This window comes from Melozone crissalis, unplaced genomic scaffold, assembly GCF_028551555.1.
Source record: "Melozone crissalis strain CALT ecotype California unplaced genomic scaffold, PUWL_Pcris_2 ptg000016l_1, whole genome shotgun sequence".
NCBI classification, from domain to species: domain Eukaryota; kingdom Metazoa; phylum Chordata; class Aves; order Passeriformes; family Passerellidae; genus Melozone; species Melozone crissalis.
The window spans coordinates 47794102-47814384 of NW_026535794.1; the positions used below are offsets into that span (position 1 = coordinate 47794102).

Here is a 20283-nt window from a genome sequence, read left to right on the forward strand (position 1 = left end):
CTGATATATTTACTTTTCTATAAAACTTGTATGCAAAAAGGTACTCAAACATGTTGTTTGTTATGAAGTTTCATGAGATCTGTTATATAATGATGCATTTCATGTAGGAGTATGTTTGCTATATACTCTGTCATCCTTCTTTTTCCAAATTTTAAGATCCAGAGGTACTAAATTCATTTTCTTTTAAGACATTCATGTGTTATTGCCAAAATACTACTGAAAATAGCCTAACCATATTCTGCAGCATATTGCTGCCTGGGTCAATGGACCAATGTTAGAATTGTAAATAAAATGTATTCAGTGGGCTATGAAATCTCTGAGGGTAGAAGTGTGGTTGCAAATATTGCATAATTTTATGTAGACTCTTTCAGGTTTATTTTCTTGAGTGTGATTCATTAATAGAATGGAATAGAACTGATTTCTCATCCCTTCCTAATTGCAGAGTCAATGGGTTGCTCCCAGTAATTACATTCCAAGACACTAATATTAGAGTTCTCAGCTTTGGCTCTGGAAGGGAGAGTATCTCTGCTATTTTGTGTGAATGCTGCTCTTTGGTTGGCAAACCAGCACTGGTTTTGGTGGGGTCAGTAAAATATCTTTTGACTCACTGGTGGCTGCTTTAGGCTGTCTGAGGGTTGAAGACTAAGAAGTGCTGTTCTGCTTTAGATGAAACAATGCTTCTGCACCTGTAGGGAAAAGAAGTAAACAGCAGCAGCAAGGCTCCATGCAAGGAAGCTGGAGTCAAAAGCATTAATACAGATATATATGAAATAGAATATAAGGAAAAAACTGTTTTGGGTGTGTTCCTGTTGGGTTGAATAAAGCTAACTTCCTCTCTCCCAATTCTGGGTGTGGGAAGACAGACCCTAAAGTTTCGAGGAAGAGAGGAGAAGGGAGGTTTGTTTCCTTTCTGGATTGTATATAAATTATGCCCCTAAAATTAGATACTTTATTTGTGAAAAAACTTTGAGATAACTAAGGCCAGCAACAGTGGTCATGCAAAACAGCTCCTTAAGACTGGGGAAGTATTCTGGATTCAGGTTTTAAAATTACTGCTTTGATTGCCTAATTTAGGATTATAGATGTTTGTATGAAGTATTGGAGCTGTTTTCTCCCTGTACCTTTTGTCTGGTACCAGAATACTTGTTGTTACTATTATGTTACTCCTTATTCCTTGTGGGTGGAAGACACAGTTGTCAAGCTGCCTGTTCTCAGATCCCTTCTATTCTATTGCCTCTTGATGACTCTCAGAGTATTTAAAATACTTAAATACTTGAAATACTTAAATATTTAAAATATTTAAATACTCTCAGAGTATTTAAAAAGGTGCTGAAGATTAGAAATATGAGATAATTACATAGATGCTGTTACTGCACATTTTTTTGTAGAATTGTGTGACTTTCTCTCCCTGAGAAAAAAATTTATTTATTATTTATATTCTCTCTGGAAGAGAATATAAATAAGCTTTTTCTATTCTACACTTGATGTTAGTTGGACAATTAGCACAAATGTAATGGGCTAGCAAGTCTCACTTGTGTGCTAGATGGTTGCAATGCATGCAATTCATTTTTAGCTAAGATGTAAATTTATCTTTTAAGTAGATCTCCCAGTTGTTCCCATTTACTGGGATTTCATTCGTATCATGGGGCAGCCTGGCAGCATGTGAAGTCAATTTCTTTCAGAAAAAATATTAAATCAGAAGGTCCTGTCAAGGATTACAGGTAATAGGGTCAGTTTGCTGCTTAGAGTTCAGTCCATCTGCCTTGAGGCTTTCATCCAGAAAGAGAAAGAGTTAAGAGGGCTTAAAGAGGAACCTGTGCTAACTGCTTGGGAGGAAGGGATGGCCACTGATGTCTAGAAAACCAAACTTGGTTTTGTCAGTTGTGGAATAACAGGGGCAATAATAGAATTTATAAACCTTTTTATGAGTCTATATTTGCAGTTAAGCCCATAATAAGTACTTACAAATGAGGGCAATTTTTCTGGGCATAGCTGTTTCCAGTAAAAGTGTAAATGTGGCCTTAGGTGTAGTAGTAAAGTCTTAGTTCCTGTAGTACAACTTTTCATGCAAATTTTGCAGTGTTTGGCTTTTCTTGTTTGTAGGAAGTAGTTTGTATTTTCTGTTAGGTGAGGGTGATTTCTTTGAAAGGATATAAGGAAATAAGATGTCTAGTACAAGCTTTAGAAGTGTGGGGGATTTTTATGTGTAAAAACTCTGAGAAACCATAAAAGCACGTGACATGTTTAACATGAAGGGTGTAAGCTATAACTTGATCAATTTAAGTTAGATTGAATTAGCCAATGCAGTTCTGACTGCATTTTATTAATAGCTTACTTTCTCAAGTGTTGCAAACCTCTCAGTGGTAAAAGCTTCAAGCTTGTTCATCTTAATTCAGTAAATGTCAAGGTGCTTAGCATAAAACAGGTTAACACTTCAAGGTTTACTGTGGGTTTGCTGCATTTGCTTTTCCTAGTGAGGAAGTAAGGATCTAGTCTCTCAGATGGATGGTGGGATTTCAATGATTGCCCCAATCCCAGGTTGTTCCCTTTTGTGATATTTCAAGACTGTTGAGTAAGCATGGAGACAGATGCAGGAACATAGGTGTGGTGTGTCTGTAGAAGGCTTGAGGAGCTTACAAATATTTGTTAAGTAATATTTGTGTAGTCATAATGATCTTTAAGATAAAGAAATTGATTCTGACAGAAAGAAAAGCCAGTAAAAGCTCTTAAAATCTAGTTGGTATTAAAAATAAGACCAGTTTACTTTGTGCTACTGTACAAATGCTGTGAAATGAATGTAGCTTGGAGCAGATCTGATGTGATTTGAAATAACAAATTTAATGCTAAAAGAGTATCTTGTATCAGAGTCACTATAGCAGAAAATTACTTTTCCATTTCTTCCTGTGCTGCAGACATCACTGTTGTTTATCACATTAGACATCTTAATGTAGCTTATTGTGGGCTATTTATACTTAAATAAGTTTAAAAAAGACATACTTTGGGACTGAAAGGTCACTTTGTGGTTTCCCCCAGTCATGGTAATTATCTCTTTTAATCATTGAAATGAAGCTTTTCAAGTTAAAAAACACTGTGGGCCCCTCTTACCATGAAAAAACAAACCCAAAATATACCCAACCTGGGAAAATGTATTTTGTTGGAGTACCTTTAGTACACTTGGTACAAGGACTTCAGAAGTAGTAATTGAAGTACTTTATTTTTCAAGAAATATTTCAGTTTAAATCTTTATTGCTTATCTTTTAAAAGGCTCCTTTCAGAGTCAGAGCTGGGTAAGTTTTAGGAAAAAATTTGATGCAGGAATATGCCAGCATTGCATCCAGTCCTTCAAAATTGTTTCAAGCAGCAGAAGAGGCACAGCTTGTGGTCATGATGGGGAGGACAGGAATGCACATCTCATATTGTTTTTGTAGGGAGCTAGGGACCCCCTGGATGCTCCTTTCCCAGTAATTGGGCAGTCAAATAACAGAGAAGGATAATTTTTACTTCTTTTTGAGTTAACTGGTATGTTTGGAAGAAGGAGTGCAGCATCCTGATAGAGATTACAGCCCTGCATCTCTGACTGAGGGGGTAGAGCATGTTGTGAAATATGACTCTGGTGTACAAGTAGCAAGTTGGGGCCAATTACAAATAACTTCTGTCGGTCACTTCAGTGCCTCAAGTACTTCTGGAGCAATTTAGGCCTATAATTCAAATGAAGCATTATTGCAGATTAGTGGGGAGGACAAAATAAATCCTAATGGAAATTTGGAAGAAAATACTATGTTTTGCAGGGGTCATAGTGCCAACCTTGGTCTTTATTTTATAGACTAGAAGAATTACATTCAAACTGTAAAAAGTAGTTAACCTGAAACACATTAAGAGGAAATTTGTTGAGGATGTTTATGGTGAGTTTATTTTTGGAAAGAATGCTTTTGGGAGGAGAGAGGTTATTGATGTACACTGATGTACACAGCTCAGCACAACATATTTTTGCTGAAGTTTGAATCTTGCCTAAAACCATTTTCCACAGCTTTCCAATTGATTTTTCTGCAGGACTGTCTCACTGCAGCATGTAACTGGATGCTGGAGTGACTGATGCTGATCTCCCAGTATTATATTCCATTTGGGACTCTGTCCATGTTTTTTCTCTGACCACTGTGCATGACTTAGATGCTTCACTGTTGAGAAGTCTTGTTCAGAAGCAGATAGGTTTGGGCTACCTATGTGTAACTGCTGTTTTCAGATATGGTTAGCAGTTTATTTTTCAGTTTTATTCAAACTGTCTTGTACTTTTTGAACACTTAGCGACTTTCTCTTCTCACCATTCTCCTCATTCCAGCCCCAAGTTTTCTGTTGATTCTGGTATTTGCCAGCATGCTGGTTTACCTTTGGATGGCTAGCTGCACAGTGCAGCACAATGACTGAATCTACTGGCTTCACCCTTTTAATTCCCTGCCCTTTAGGGTGCTTAGTTACGTTTTCATTTTTGTGATGCTGACTTGGCTGTTGTTTTGCCTGTACTTTTGAGAATGGAGTTCCCAACAGCACTATAGGTATTCAAGTACAAAAAACCACACTGGTTTTTTCATCATAGTAAATTTGAACAATACCTGGTGTTACTGAAATGGTAAAAGCCTCCCTATTCCCCACTCTTTTTATAAGGCTGTTATACTATTAATTGATAGCATTTGGAAATGGCTAGGAAAAACCCAGAACTGGATCTTCCTTTTCAAAAATCTTAAATTCAGCAGAAAGTCCTTGTCAGTCAGTGCTTTAGGTACAACTCTGTTTGGAAGTTTTCTGTGCCATCTGGCTGCTTTTTTCTTTTTAGTGTCAATACCTGTGGATTTCTTTGGCATGGCTGTTTTTTCCACCAACTAATGGGATGGTGGAAAAGGCCTGCTTCAATCACTTCAATGTTGGTAGATCTGTAATGTGACCAGCATGAAGTTACCACTGGAAAATAAAAGAACCAGAACTGCTGTCTTCAAGACTGCTGGGTCCTTTGAGAGGTTTCCCTTCAGAACGTGGCAAAGATGTTGAGCATCACAGATGTTAATGGATAAAACACTGTGAAGAAACAACAACACTTTTTTATTAACAGTGGCACTGGGCTCACTGTTAGACTTGTTTATTTCAAGGTCTGTGTTCTTCTCAGTTTCTTCTAGCTTTTCAATAATTGCGCATCTTAAAAAACTATAAAACTTGGATGCATATTTTCATTTAAGTATCATGTGCTTGTCAGCTGCTTTTCCTAGACCACGTTACGGTGGCTTTTAGGAAAATGAGACTTGTGTACTTTCCTTGCCAAACTACAAAACCAAAACAAAACAACAAAAAAATAGAAACACCACACACAAAACAAAAACAAACCCACATAAAACCACTCCAAAACATAAAAGGTTTGCTTGTTTAATGAAAACCAGAACAAAATGAAGGGGGGAAAAATTATACTATACATTCCATATGTGGTCAGCCTCCTTTTGACTAGTTCTTCTGTAGAGCTTTTTTTTTCAAGTCCCTGATCTTTTTTACAGATGCTGGAATTCTCTTTTTATGCTGTTTATTAATGCAGTGGACAACTGTTTAAAGATGCTTGGATGGGAAAATTTAGTTGATGTAGAGGGTGTCGGTGGCATGAGTAAGAGAATGGAAATGATTCTTCATAATTTTTAAGTACTGGAAAAATCATAATATCCTCAGTGGCATTTATAAAGTGTCCTTCTGGTTTAATTAGAAAAGCTGTGATCCAGCGATAGCAGCTGCTCCTCTAGGCTGAAGTTCAGATTTTAACCTGGCCTAAGTCTGTGCTGCTGCTGGAAGAACTAATAGCACTTGGCCTGAATTGGATTAGTGTGCAAATCCAGCTGGAGTGTTTTCTGGGAGCTGCAAGGAATGTTAGTCTTCAGTCCGCTTGCAGCACAGCAAAGGAAAATCTTGGGTCAGCACAAAGGAGGAATGGCTTCGGGGCTGGGATTTCATTTTTTTTTCAGTGGCAGTACTGGTTGATATGACAGTCATATGAGGCATTTGTTTCAGAAAGTTGTCAAAGTGAGCCTTGGTTGCATTGAACTAATGTTTTGACTAAAAATCTTGAGCATTATGTAATGTTGTGGTTGTAACAAAGGGTCTGTGTTTATGTCTGAGATTTTTTTTCCTTGAAGAATGTTGACTTCTCTAATTGGAAGAGTACTGTATCCTATGGATAATCTTCCTACTAAAAATACTAAATGAGGCTATACAGAAGTCTGTAGGGTGGAATTGAAAAATATTACTAGATAAATGTTTAAAAACTGTGTTTTTTGAATTCTCTATGCATCTGAAATTTTTGAGAGCTCAGGAAGAGCACAACCTGTAGCACTGCTCAGCTTAAGTCACACATCAGATCAGCTGATATTAGTGGATGTACATAACTTTGGCAACATCCTTTTGAGTTGGCACTTCTTTTTAGCACTGGTTGTTGCAGCTGCTGCTCGGTGTGGTGTAGGATGAAGGCAAATATTTGTTCTTGGTTTTAAAAGTACAACTTAAATGTTTGTAAATGACACATCCTTTAGCATAGTGCAGTCTTGGCTTTAAATTAGTTGCGTGTTTCCAAATCAGGATGTCTGTTTCCAAAGGAAACATTTGTGGAATATGGAAATCTTAGTAGTATGCATTTTCAGATGGCTCCCCAAATGGGGAGCTTTCACATATAAACTATAAATAAGTAACTACATGTTAATCAGGTCTATCTCACTTGGACTTCCATGCCTCACTAAAGTTTAATTTAATTTCCTTTATTTTTTAAAGTCTTATTACTAAAATGACTGTTTCAGGAGAAATGTGTATCTGATATCATTTTGGACAACAAACTTGAATAGGAATATGATAATTGCACAAATCACTTTTTAAGGATGGCACCTGAGGTGTGGGAAGATTTTTGCTATGGGAGAGCAACATTAGACTTCTTCAATTCAGATTTTGAAGTCTGGATAAAACAAAAATACATAGTGCTGCTAAAGTGGTATTGTTGTATTCTAATTTATGGAATATAGAAATTATGAGGCTGTTTCATGTCCTTCTAGCCCTATAGAGGCAAATAGCTTTGAGATCTACAGTGCAACTTGGCCTTAGCGTAGCATAAATATTGAAATAAAAGATGAGGTGAAACCGATGTTTTGTATAAAAAAGGTTAATTTAGAGAGATACCATTGCATTGTTGTGGAGAAGAAATTGCAAGATTTCTTTATTTTTGAGGTTTTAGAGATATACACTGCTGGCAAAAGTGTGGAATATATATGAAGTTGCTAACTTTAAGGAAATTGGCTATTGACAAGTATTTGTTCACCACTTTTCTGCTACATCAGTGCCAGGCAGAGCAGAAAACAATAGCTGCAACTCAGCAGGCATTGAGACAGAAAAGAGTATGTCAGATTTTCACTTGCTTACATGTTAGGGGTTTTTTTTTTTTGCATTGTATTTGACAGAATGATTTAAGAATTTATGTGAGTTATATAAGAATTTATGTGAAAAATATTTTAAGAATTATGATTTTTACCTCTTTTGACTAAACTCAAAAGAGAGTATCATTCTCACCTTCAGTAAAGGACAAGCCTATCACTTAGCAGATTCAGCGTCCTTGGCTCTGGGCTGTGTCCTCTGTAGCTGGCAGGAATTCCAGAAGGATTCCTGGTCCACCTCCCATGTCTGTCCTTCAGACTTATCCACTGCAAAGCATAGCAAGTGTTCTAGACAGGTCTTAGGACATGACCTTATCAGACCTGGCTGTTTTCCTTTCCACTTTGTAAATGGATGCTTCTGTTGGCTACAAAAGCAGCTCAGTTTTCTTCTAAGTCATTATTAGAAAACTGAACAGTGGTGGCAGCAGTTTGGAAACAATGGTTTAGCACTTAAGCAGAACAGTTGTTACCATATAAAAAAGGGTGTAGCCTTGACAACACAAGCTTATTCCACACCCTTTTTTAGAGCTAAAATACCCGTTTTTACAATTCCAGTAAAAATATGACAGTGGAGGCTGTCTTAGGGAAACAAAAGCAAGTTTTGCCAAGGTTGCTTAGAAGTGGCAGCAGTGTATCCAGGAGAGCACATCTCTGTGATCCTCTTGCTCCTTGGTTGGCTAACACCAGACCAAAGAAGCAGAATTATCCTAATTTGCAAGCAACATTGCCCGAATTTCCTGTTCCTTATTGCCACAAGAATTGTATCACTGGGGTGTATTTTCAGAATTCTGTCTAGTTGTCTGTATCTTCCTCTTGCCACTTGTGCCAGTTAAGGGGTTTGTCATAACATAGTTTCCTGTTTTAAAATATCCTTCCAAGCATATTAAAGAGAGAAGGCAGCAAGAGGGAGGGTAGAAGGTATTGAAAGAAAATATTCTAAATATTCTACCGCAAGAAATATTCTAAGTCCTCTGACAAAGCTTAGTGAATTTGCTTAATAGCAGAGTGTCTCATCTGGGATATTTTGAGAGCACTCAATATACCTCCAGTAGCTTTTATTCTGTTATAGTGTAAATTTTCAAGGGAAGATATGATGATGATTTGAGTAAATCAGTATAAGTGCTCTTTGTACTGTTCTGTAGAGACTTATTAGGTTCCATGTAAATAAAAACAATTTTGGTTTTTGTCCTTCGAAATTTTCTGTGATGCTTATGCCTTAGATGTATCAGTTTGATGGCGTTTTGAGGAAGATGCTGCCTAAAGTGCTTCACGTTTCTCTCCTTTTGCTGAGGTTGATGTCTAGAGCTTCTTGTTCTTGAGTTACATGCATGTCACATTCAGATGTTGACCCTGTATCTGTACCACATGTTTTAATCTTAAAGATTAAGTAAACCACATCACTCTTTCTTATTTCTTCATTAGCATATTGATGGCTGTGTCAGTTTTGTTTCTGTCCAAGTATAGAAAGAGCCTAATGCGACTAATCTGCAATCTCTGTTCATTAATATAGTTTTTATTCCTTAGTCAGCAAATGTTAGCAGTTATGTACTGGAAATGCTGTACAATTGGCTGTCAGCAGTAATGTGGAGGTGACAAATCTCATGTTCCTATAATCTCCCCCTCTTTTTTTTTTATTAATAATTTGTATAATCAGGGAATTCAATTCTATTTATCCCTGTATTTGCCTCCAGAGAAGAAGTCCAGCTCTGCAGCAGTGGTGGTCCCAGATGTTTGCACTGTTGCCTTAAACAGACCATCCTGCTTTATCATTTTTCACAGCAGTTTCTGTTCCTCTTGATTTGATTTTTGAAGCAATAAGGTTTTTTTTCTTCTCTTATGAAGGCCCTTTATTTTTGCTTTGTCAAAGCCTGTGGAAAATTGATGGTATATCCTGGTTGTGAGATTTCACCATAGAAAATTTGTCCTGGAACTCTTCAGCTTCTGTCATTTCCAATTGAATTCTTTAACCCAGTTACTTCACAGAGAGCTTGTGCATTGAGATTGCCCATGTAGGTCAGTTTTTACAACTTCTTGCTGCTTGTAATGTCTCTAAAGCTGCATTGCAGTATGACTACAGCTTAATCAGTCATGGGAGTTTTATTTCACCTAACACAGAAAACAAAGCAAGGTAAGCTATGGCAAGCCTGGACTGCTAATGTTGGGCTTGAAACTCTGAAGCTCAGATTGTTACATTTCAGCTGTTGTAGGTACTGGGTAAGAGGGGACCAATGCCATGCAGTGTTTTTGTCATCTGCAGTAATGTTGAAGAACTGGAAGTGAAGAGAAACTTGTGGTTTTGGTTCCTTGGTTTTTACTGGGCTGCAAATTTTTGTCCACGATGCCGAAAGATTTCTTTCCATGCCTCATGTTAAATTAGGTAACATGTCCTATTTTAAATGGCTACTTTGCAGACATGCTGCTTATCAGGAGCAAAGCCTGTATATGCAATAAGAGGAAATAAGACTTTCTTCAGGAAGTGCCACAAATTCTTTGACTTGCAAATTGCTGGTAATTCTTTTGTGACAGAGAAGAGGTCTAGTTTTAAATGCAGATTTTTACACTTATCCTTGTTTCCAAAAAGAGAGGAGAGTATTTGACTTAGCTCATCTGTCTGGTGTCATCTCCCCCTCATTTTTCCATACTGAAGCCCTCTTTGCCCTAGTTTGGTGGATTGCTTCTTGCTTCCCATGCTGCATTGTGAATTCTAGTGCAAGAGTTGGACTGGGAGTAGGGGACCATTTTTCTTGGCAGTAGTCAAAATTTCACCTGTGAAGTTGAACCACTGTTTCATGGCAGCTTTAATCTGTCAGTTGTAGAAAGCTAGACCTGCTTCTGCTTTGAGAAGAAGCAATAGTACTTGGAAAATGCTGTGTAGGATCTGTTGCAATATTCTTCTGAGGTATTTCCCATCTCTGCTAATGGCTTTTCTGAGTTATTTAAATGTCATCTCTGACAAGAATGATATACTAAGAGTCTGCCCTCAGTTATTGCACTTTAAATTCTGCTCTAAGAAAATTGATTAAATTGTCTTGCTGTATCATAAATGCTGAAATTATGCTGCTGTTGATGCAGTTGCTGACAGGCAGAAATGGATTTATTGCTGCTAGACTTCCTTGTTCTTCTGTTTTGCTAGGAGCCTCTTTGTGGCTCTAACATATGTTGCTTCCATAATTTATGCTTCACATTCAAGTTGTTAAATGGTGGAGCTTTGACTTTCTTCCCCTTACAAATGTCTGTAAAAGACAGAGTTGATAATTTGCAGGATTTCACATGACACCATCCTACATGGAAAAGCAGATATGTGGTAGCAGCATGGTCCTGCTCCTATCCTCCTCCTGACAGGTTTCATTTGGATGTTCTTACATGTTTGTATTTTGTAGAGCACTGAAGGCAGGAGCTAGCCTTTACAAAAGCTTCTAAAATCAGACTTGAAATGAAAAGCATCTTGTAGTCTCCATTTTTGTGGTTGTCTATAATGACATGGCAGAGCATCATTTCCCCCTGGCATGAGGACTGTTCTGTCATACCACTTGCTGTAGTTCAGGCTCTCTGATTATTCCTGTAGCTTCCCTTTTGTATGAAAGCAAAAGCTTGCATGTTACAGTGCCATCAAAGCCATTGCGTATTTGCATAAAGCTGCAGGTGCTGTTGTGCACATAAACTGTGAATATACAAGGATGAAAGAAGATGAAATGCATTATTTTTTATGCCTTCTGACAAGCTTTTTGCCCTTCTTTGAGTCACCAGCATCAAACTAATGAGATTATATTTTAAGCAAAAACTGTCACAATAATTAGAATTTATGAAATTGAAAAATTCCAGGAAAAAACTTGCTCACCAGCTAAAAATAAAATATACTTTGGTGTAAACATTCCGTGTAAGTAGGTTGTGGAGAAGTACAGCATTTTTCTGTTGAATTTGATCCCCTTGTGATAACTCTTTGTGGCTGTCAAATGTGCTATCAAATGCACTTCATCACAGAAGAAACATGTTGTTGGATATCTTCATTCTGAAAAAGCAGTGAAGTAACTGCAGCTTATCCTCGATTGTATCAAGAAACTCGAAATACAGATGTCTACTTAAAATGCCGTGGAAGCTTCCAAAAACCCTGTGCAATTGTGGAAACCTGGTTACCATGGGACTTACTGAGCTGCAAGTCCCACTGAGATGAGTTACCTTCTCTCAGCCATGAGAACTAGCAGTTAATGCTTCTTTTCAATCTGCAGTTCTTGCTGTGTCTGGTTAATAGAGACAGTGACAGAGAGACTGGGCCATCTTCTTGGTGGTGATATATGAAGCAAATCACTTGAGCAGTTTAACTGAAGTCTCAGCTTCTAGTGCGCAAAACATTTTTCTTGCTGGTGGGTGGTTCCTTGGCAGTCTCGTAGTCCCACCTGGAGCTTGGGAAAGCAACTTGAAATTCCTAAATACACATAACACTTATGGTCATGTTCCCAGTGGTGCAGTTGACTGTCACAGGGCATAAACATGAAATACTGTTTCAATGGTAGATAGCCAAGTAATTGTTAGTGAAGAGTAGAGAACTTCTGGTTGTTTCTGCAAGAGTAACTTAAAATGAAGAGGTAGGAAGTCATGCAGAGAGCGAGCTGAGAATGTTCAAGATTGGTTACTCACCTTGATCACTTAATATGTTTAATGAGCTCTCATGTGAGTGAGGTCATAAATCTAAGAATGCAAGTCATGCTTTTTTTGGTGTTTGAGTTTTAGAAACAAGATTCTAAAGATATAGAAGACAACCTATTCTGGATTTTTAGAATGATGTGGTATCTAGAAAATGTAGTGTGATGCACTGTTGAGAGGGGCAATATATGAATGAGAAAACTGCAGTCTCCACCAGAAGTTACAAATAAAGCCAGAAGAGAGAAACCTAGGTTGGACTTGTCCATTTTTCTCATAGATATTTGAGTGTGAATGACAGAGGTTAGAAGGTTGGAGGAGGTTGAAAATATACTACGTGCTCAATGTGCCACAGCAATGAACAGTGAAAAAGCATCATTAAAGGTAACAATTCACTTCTGTTATCATAGGGAGCAGATGCTGGCAATTTGAGGCTTTTTGTAGTAATAAAGTCATAGCAAGAACTGATGAAAACAAGTTAGCTGTGAGTAGATTTTCTAGCTGATTGTCACAGATTAGGATTTCTGGTTCATTTATGAGGAGGGATTTGGAAATGAAAGTGAAAGATTTATGTAGTTCAGTTGAGCTAGTTACTTTTTTTTTTTACGTGAGCACTGCTTTCCTCTATTCACAGGGATTGTACACTGTTGTTCCAGTATTTTTATTATCAATTTCCTTTGCTAACTTGCTTTAGTACTATTCTGGACAATATTTACATGGTTTGCAAACCATCCCAGTGGTTTCCTAGTGGTCTTCTCTGATCCCTAGCAGTATGTTTGAGATCTATATGTTTCAGATATAAAAGAGGAGACTGAATGTGTTGTTTTTTGGGTTTTTTCCTTGGTCTGTTTTCTCATGTTAACAGCTGGTCTTATATGTATAGGAAAAAAGGAAAGTACTTGGTCAGTGTTTTGTTCAGAGGAGAAAAAATTTTGTGATCCAGGGTTAGTAAAGTGATGTGCTATGAGCCATCTTTAGAAATATGCTAATGGTCAAGAGGTAATCATTAACCCACATGTATAAGAAGAGTTCCACTCTATTTGTACAGCCATTTAGAAATTCATGGACTTGAGAAGAGTTGGAACTTCTGCTAGTCCTGTGAGGACTCACAAAAGGTATTCCTTCACAAAAGTATGTTAGTAAAAGTATGTGCTTATTTCTGCCAACAAGCGTGGCCAGCTTCATGTGTTTGAATGTGGCTGTAAAAACAGCCTGATAAAATGTTAACATTTGGAAACACTAAGCTGTTTATAAATATGGGACACAAAATAATGAAGAAAAAGAACAATATTCAGAAGAATTTGAAGCCTATGTGAAATATTTAATGGGAGAATGAGGGCAAGGTTAAAGCAGTACCTGGATACCAGAAATAATTAACATTGTGGATTCAGGATTACCCTGCAAAATAAATGTTTTCCTTTTTTTCTTCTTTTTAAAACAAATTTCTAAAAATTGCTCACTCTAAATTAGGCACCTAGGTCTAATTGCATCATAATTCATTAAGTGATTGGAAGTTACTGCTGTTGAAAAGTTTCTATTACATTGCATTGTTTTACCAGTTCATGCAATGGTCAAAGGGCAAAATCTCATCAGACATGCCCACTGAAAGTGGGAGGATGCATTTTATTTGGGATGTATATTTTTTTTTTCTGTAAAGAAAGGAAAATTAAATTTCACTTGTTTTCCCTTCTCCCTTGTGGTATTGTTAGTCATATTCAAAGCCTGTTTCATCCGTGGAAGCCGATTTCTCAGCCTTTCCAGTAAGCAATCCTTTTAAGTAATTTTAGGAAGGACAGAGGGTTTTGTTTGGCCGTGGAGTTAAGGGTGTTTTGATGTGTGTGTGTTTGGGGGATTTGGGGGGGTTGTTTTGGTTGGGGTTAGAATTTTTTTTTAACTGTATTTCTAATGAAAATTACAATATTTTAGTGTGTCCAGAAAGGCTGATAGAATGTTCAGTTACAGTTGAGCTCTCTAATTCTATTTTCACTGCAGTTATCAGAGAAACTTGTTTTATTACAGTGGAAGCAGTATGACTTCCTATAATACAATTTTAAATGTTCCAGTTAGAGTTTTTACCTTCAGTTTCAGTGCAACTGTTTTATTTGACGTTATAGCCTCTTACTGCTGTTGCAGATGTTGACCCTTTACAAGGTCTAAGGCACAACTGCATCCAGGAATGGTGCATTGATGCAGACTCTTACATGTGATACCTCAATTACTGCTAGCAGTTAAGCAGTTTAAACTGTTATAATCTGCACTGGCTGATTAAAGTTAGCATGATGGGTAAGGATATCCAGGATGCTGGGCACCTTTGGTAACAAGACTGAGCATAAATATCTTTAGCATACTTTCTTTTCACTAATTTCAGTTCAAAATTGTCTTCACATCCTTGCAGCTGCAAGGGCAGTGAAGGGTGAGGAGGGGAGCAAACCTCAGCTCTCTCAGGGTGTAATGCTTCAGCAGTTCAGAGACTGCTTGGTATGGAGTGCTACAGCTGCCCAAGCCATCTCGGGCAAGCTGCTGGTTTTCCATTACACTCTTTTGAAGCTGAAAATCTTATTTCCATATGTTGAATTTCAATGACAACTTGACAGGCACTCATTTTCAGGAGAAGTGGTAGTTGTCAGTGTTTTTCACCTGAAATTCTTCGGCATATTAAGATTGGCAGTAACCCTAATAGAAGGGAGAAAGAAGGAGCAGCCAGCAGCCTTTGTTGTATACTCGAGTGGAATCTGATGCTAAAATCTTTCTTCAATACTGTAGTAGGATGCCTTTTACAAGATTATGGTCAAGTTAAAAAGCAAAGGTTACTGAAAGGATATGAATTGTGCATTTCAAAACCAGAGCCACCCTCTTGAGGGCTTCAGTAGGGTGGACAAAAACCTTCAGTTTAACTGGAATGATGTCTATCTCTTGAGCAGGGTTGTGAGATGGAGGTTAAGCTTTAACCAGGATGTATCTATGAGAATGGAAAGTTGGGCATTTCAGAAGCTTCTTTCTGTTGCAGAATTGGTGGGGAGGCCCCTCGGCTGCAGCTGTCCCTGCCCTTTAAGTCTTGCAGATGCCGAGTAGCAAACGGGTGTCTTTTATAACCAGGCTCGGAGGCAGAGTTCGTAGGTGTCTCATGCATCTGACCACGGAAAAAAGCAAAATGTGCAGGGCAGTGATGAAATCTTGTCAGCAGGCATGTCCGTGCTGGCTTGCCTAAACCTGTCCTGGTGGGGTTAGTGTTCATTGCTCTTTTGACACCCATACCTGGAGTACCTATCTCCCTTTCCATCAGCCTGGCTGTGGGCAGCCGCTGCTCTGTCGCAGCACGGCTTAGCTCGTCTGTCCGAGAGGGTGGAGTTTGAGGAGCGAGCGCTGCTGAGAGCGCAGACAGCCGGCAGGAGCTCTGCTTGCAGCGTTTCATCAGCTGCTAATCCCTTTACAGGGTAGCTAATGAGATCGCTCTGCTCCGTGCTGCAGACACCCTGTGCTGCGCCGCTGTCATCGAGATGGCTGCTGTGTGTGAGCCAGCTCCTGTAGGAAACCCAGATACCCATGAGACAGCTCCTGACTGCTCCGTTACAGAACTCTCTTGCATTAACCCAGGACGTTTATCTCAAGACAGGGTTGGAGGTTTTCTCAGTTCAGTCTCTAAATCAGCACAATGTTTGTTGGGGCTGGAGTGATTAGTGCTTTAGTTAAGTGTTACTTTTCAATTATAGGCCCAGTTCAGCTAATTTTCCTCCCTCCCTTTTACTGTAGTGAAAGCACATGGTTTGCCCTCAAATTTGTTAGCTTGAAAGGAAATTTCTCTGTAACTGTTTCTGTTTAGGTCACTGACAGGCTGCATATAAAATTTAAACAGAAAAAAACCATTTTTTATACCTTTCTCCTTAGTTCTAATGCCATTGTGAATTGTTGAGTTGAAGTAGTTTCTTAACAAAAAAAACCCAACCAACCAAAAAAAAAAAAAAAAAAAAAACCTAAGCAAAAGACTTTTATTTTAGAATGTTAAGTAGTTGATCTGAAATTCCTGCCCTTGTCTCTGTAGAGCTGTAAATGGAGGATAAACTTTGCTCTGGCGTCTTTAGCTATATTTGCTTGGATTGTCATGGCAGTTCATTGTTTAGCAAGGCTGATTTACTGTTGGTCATGAAGAAATTATCAAAAAATGCCTAATAAAAACCAGCCTCCTTCTGTACCCCAACAACAACAAAATTGCCAGGCAAACCATGTCATTTGAAACTTCATTTTATCTCTTGTGGCTTTAATAGTTATAGCCAGCTAATCTCAGTCTTTCTCCCTCCACCCTTACTCCCACCCTCACCCTGATAATAAAGACTCTCAAATAAATAATATTTGAAATAAAGGAGACAACTTAATCTGCTTTGGCATTATGATGAGTTATACCAGGAAGATAGCTTGTGTATAAAATTCACTGTAATATCATCTCTGTATCTTGTAATGGGAGAAATGGACAAAAGTGCTCAATACACTTAATTCTTAATATGATCAGAAAAATTAATGTCTATAGAGCCCAACAGTGGCAGTTGGATTTGAAAGGTTTCACTTGAAATTGGAAAATATTATAGATTCTCAAGGTCTTAAGAGTGCAGTGCATGTTTTCAGGTACAATGTTTAAAGAGCATTTGAAATGTAGACCTAAATGTTTATATTTGACATTATACTCCTGGTTTTACTGAAACTGTTCTGTTTTCTTCTAGGTGAATCTGGACTGGGAAAATCAACATTAATCAACTCGTTATTCTTAACAGAATTGTATTCCCCAGAGTATCCAGGTCCTTCACACAGAATTAAAAAGACTGTACAGGTATGTCTGGGGGAAAAATGGTACAGCCTGAATATTTTAACTTTCAATTTAGTAATGTAAGGTGATATAAGTTGTCACACTAGCACCTCAGTTTCAAGATACATTTAGTCATGATATGAACCACTAAGAAATATTCAGTGTGTCTTTCAGTGTCTCTGAACAGCAAAACTTTCAGGTTCTCAAACCTGTAGCCTGTAGAAATGTGGGAGCCCTGAAGTGTTTTGTGTTTTGCCTGTAGATTAAAATGCACATATATGTGCAGAACTCTTTGAAAATGTATTTTTATTATCAATTAAAATAGTGAGGAAATCTGTAGAAACACATAGGTCTGCAGTAAAACCTGTCTGTTAAAGGCAGGCGTTTAGAGACCAAATAGTAAATGATTTGACAGAAGGGCAGGTGCCTGGGTATAAAAGTATCTGTGAGTCTTGTGCAGACTGTATCTTTAGTGGCATAATGGTACCTTGTTTGTTTACCTGTTACAAGTTGTTACTCTAAAACATCAGGGACTAGGGTGAACCTACCTGACTTTAAGCACTAGACCTAGGCAAGTGTATGATCCACATAAAATATTAAGCCAAAGACTGGAAAACTGAAGCTGATCCATTTTTTTTTTTGTGTAATAACTTGCTACTTGCTACTTTCCCTTAAGAAAAGGAGCATGTTTTCTGTCTTAGAAAAAGATTACTAAAAATGACAGCTACCTAATGCTAAGAAGTAATAATGCTATGGGTAGTTTAGGAATCATTGTGTTTGTGAGGTACTTTCTGCCTCCACAGCTGAGCAGCTGAGTAAGGATGCATGAGCTCTGCTTACCTCTCTTGATGTGCACTTGCCTAAGACTTTGGTGAAGATAGCTTGTGATAATCTGACTTTCTTCAGGTGAGGGCCATGGATGCTCACCATTGCTGCTGTTGTCCAGCAGAGTTCCTCCAGCTGCAAAATTCAACTGTGGCTGAAGGGACTGGGCAATTGTAGAGTTGTCATAAAGTGATTGAGCCCTTTGTTGTGTTAGGAGGGTATGCAAGGTGCTAAACAGAAGCTGTAAAATGGAGTGCTTTTTTACTCATTGGAATCAAGTAATTAGGCTCCAGTGTCATGAACCACTGTCCTTATTGCTTTGTGGGACCTCGGGGGTTTTTTTGTTTGGGGTTTTGGGTAAGACATTTTAAAATCCAGTATCTGAGCACAGAATCATTACCACAGTAGAAGGAAAAAGTTAGTTATTATGTCCATATTGAGATGTTTCAATTGCATTGCTTATCAGTTAGTATTCAAGCTTTAATGTTGAGCTATCACAAAATGAATTCATTGCAGAATATAGTTTTTGTCTTATTTGAGAAAAGCTTTTGAACATCCAGAGTTTGATTAACAATGTATTAATAGCTTCTTAGCTTTGTTCATATCTATTATGCTGCTTTATCAGTTTAATGTAAATCCATCGTGACTGACAGAATGGACTTCAAAGCTTGTTATCAGGGGCATCAGACCATTATTTGAATAAGGTCTTGAAACAGCTTACTTGTTTCAAAGAGATGTTTAGTGGGATGGAAGAGGTGTGCAGAGAGTTAAACTCTCATATAATGTACTTATTACTGAGCCAATCAGTGACTGTTGGAAAACTGAATAGATGGGTAACTTTTTTATTGGAAGAGAGATGTAGCATGATTTCATTACTGATGATTACATCTTAGTTTAGCAGAAGCTAAACCAATTCAGGTTATGTTCATTGAATTTTAGTTTAAATAACAGTAGGATGGATTCCCTGTGGTTGGAAGATTTTTGGTTTTTTTCAGTTGGGAAAAAATCTTTGGAAGAATTTGTACTTAAGCTAACAAAAAAATCAAACCAAGACATCTTCCAGAGAACTCACTCCCCCCTTAGTTAAAGGTGCATCAGTGTAAGAAAAAATATGAAAATCTGTTTGGAATTTCTGGAATTTGAGTTAAGTACTTTCATCTGTTAGGGGGCAGGATTAGATGATCTGTTGTTCCTTCTGACCATCGAGGTGGTTTGATTTGTATTGATTTACTGGTTTACGTAAAGGAAACATACTTTCCAGAAAGCCTCACTTAATGATTTTGGTTTTTGTATGTAAAGCTGGAGAGGGGAAGAAAAGGGTTTGAACAGAGCTCAGGCTGAAAAGTCATTGCATTTTCTTCTTACTTCCACTATGTGGGCTAAAGCTTGAGGGCAAGAGCTTGCCAAAGCTATTTTCAGTAGTGAATTGGAGTCTGACATGACTTAGAAAAGAATATGGTGGGAATGAAATAGATTTAAAGACTGTCTTCTCTTCCAGAAACTAATATTTTGACTTCATCTAATATGTACTTTTTTTTTTTAATATACTTACAGTGCAGCTTTGCTTTCAGTTTCTTGGGATGAATGAAAAGTCAGTGTAGCATTTTAAGAAAGAAAGTGAAACTATCTTATTTCATTGTCAGTGTAAGTGAGGATAAAATTGTTTCCCCCTACAAGCTTGAAAATAGTGTGTGGTAGCAGTGTCTATGATGTGGAGGTGTTTCCTGTCAAAAATTAAAGAATAAGCAGTGGGAGTTGCTGTTTGGATCCACTGGATTTGTACTCTGCCAATGAAAACCTTTTTTAAGTTGAGGACTGATAAAAGGGTTTTGTAGGGTAGGGATGAGAGAAACCACCTCACTTGAGCATCCTCAGATCTTGGTTGTAATAATCACCTATTCTTATATGGTGGGAACAACTTACTGATCAGGAATTGTGTATGAGGCTCTCACATAGATAAACACAAACTGTGGTTTGGGCTTTTGCAGTTTGGAGTTGTTGGCAGCTCCTTTGCATTAATCTCATAGAAAATGCAGAAAAACGGTTAAGAGTAAGTGATTTGGTGTCAGATGAATTCAAAGGAAACACACTGAGAAATGAGAGGGTATTAAATGTGTTTTCTCTGATCATTATCTGACTGCCTTAACTGCAGGATGGCAAAGGCATGTTTCATCCAATAGAAAGCAATCAAGCTGTAACAAGCACCAAGTGATGAACGCTGTGTAGTAGCTGCCAAGGAGACCCGTGTGACCCAGGTGACTGGAGTGCATGGGAAAATGCCTCTTTGGAGGAGACTTTTCTTTAAAAGTCTTAAATTCCAAGACTTGAACTAATGTTTTCCATGAATCCCTTGGGAATACTTGTAAATCAGATGATGGGATGCAGTTGGATGCTTAACTGTGAATGACACTAGTTTACAGTGATTTTCTGGATCCTTTCCAGATGTTGCTGCTTTCTTTGACTTTGACCATGTATGGACACATCCATTTAGGTTAGAAAAATGCAACTTTGCAGAGGCTTTGTGGCAGGGTCTTCGTCTAATGTTTCCTACCAGTAGAATCCACTGCTTACAATATATCCTAGATG

General features: G+C 37.9%; 1 protein-coding gene across 1 annotated transcript in view; it reads left to right on the forward strand.

Moving 5' to 3' along the window:
• The window catches only part of SEPTIN7 (septin 7), a 78429-nt gene that overhangs the window by 34751 nt on the left and 23395 nt on the right, over nt 1-20283 (forward strand). The window contains 1 exon segment of the mRNA XM_054274069.1: nt 16790-16896. Within this exon segment, the coding sequence (XP_054130044.1) occupies nt 16790-16896 (107 nt within the window).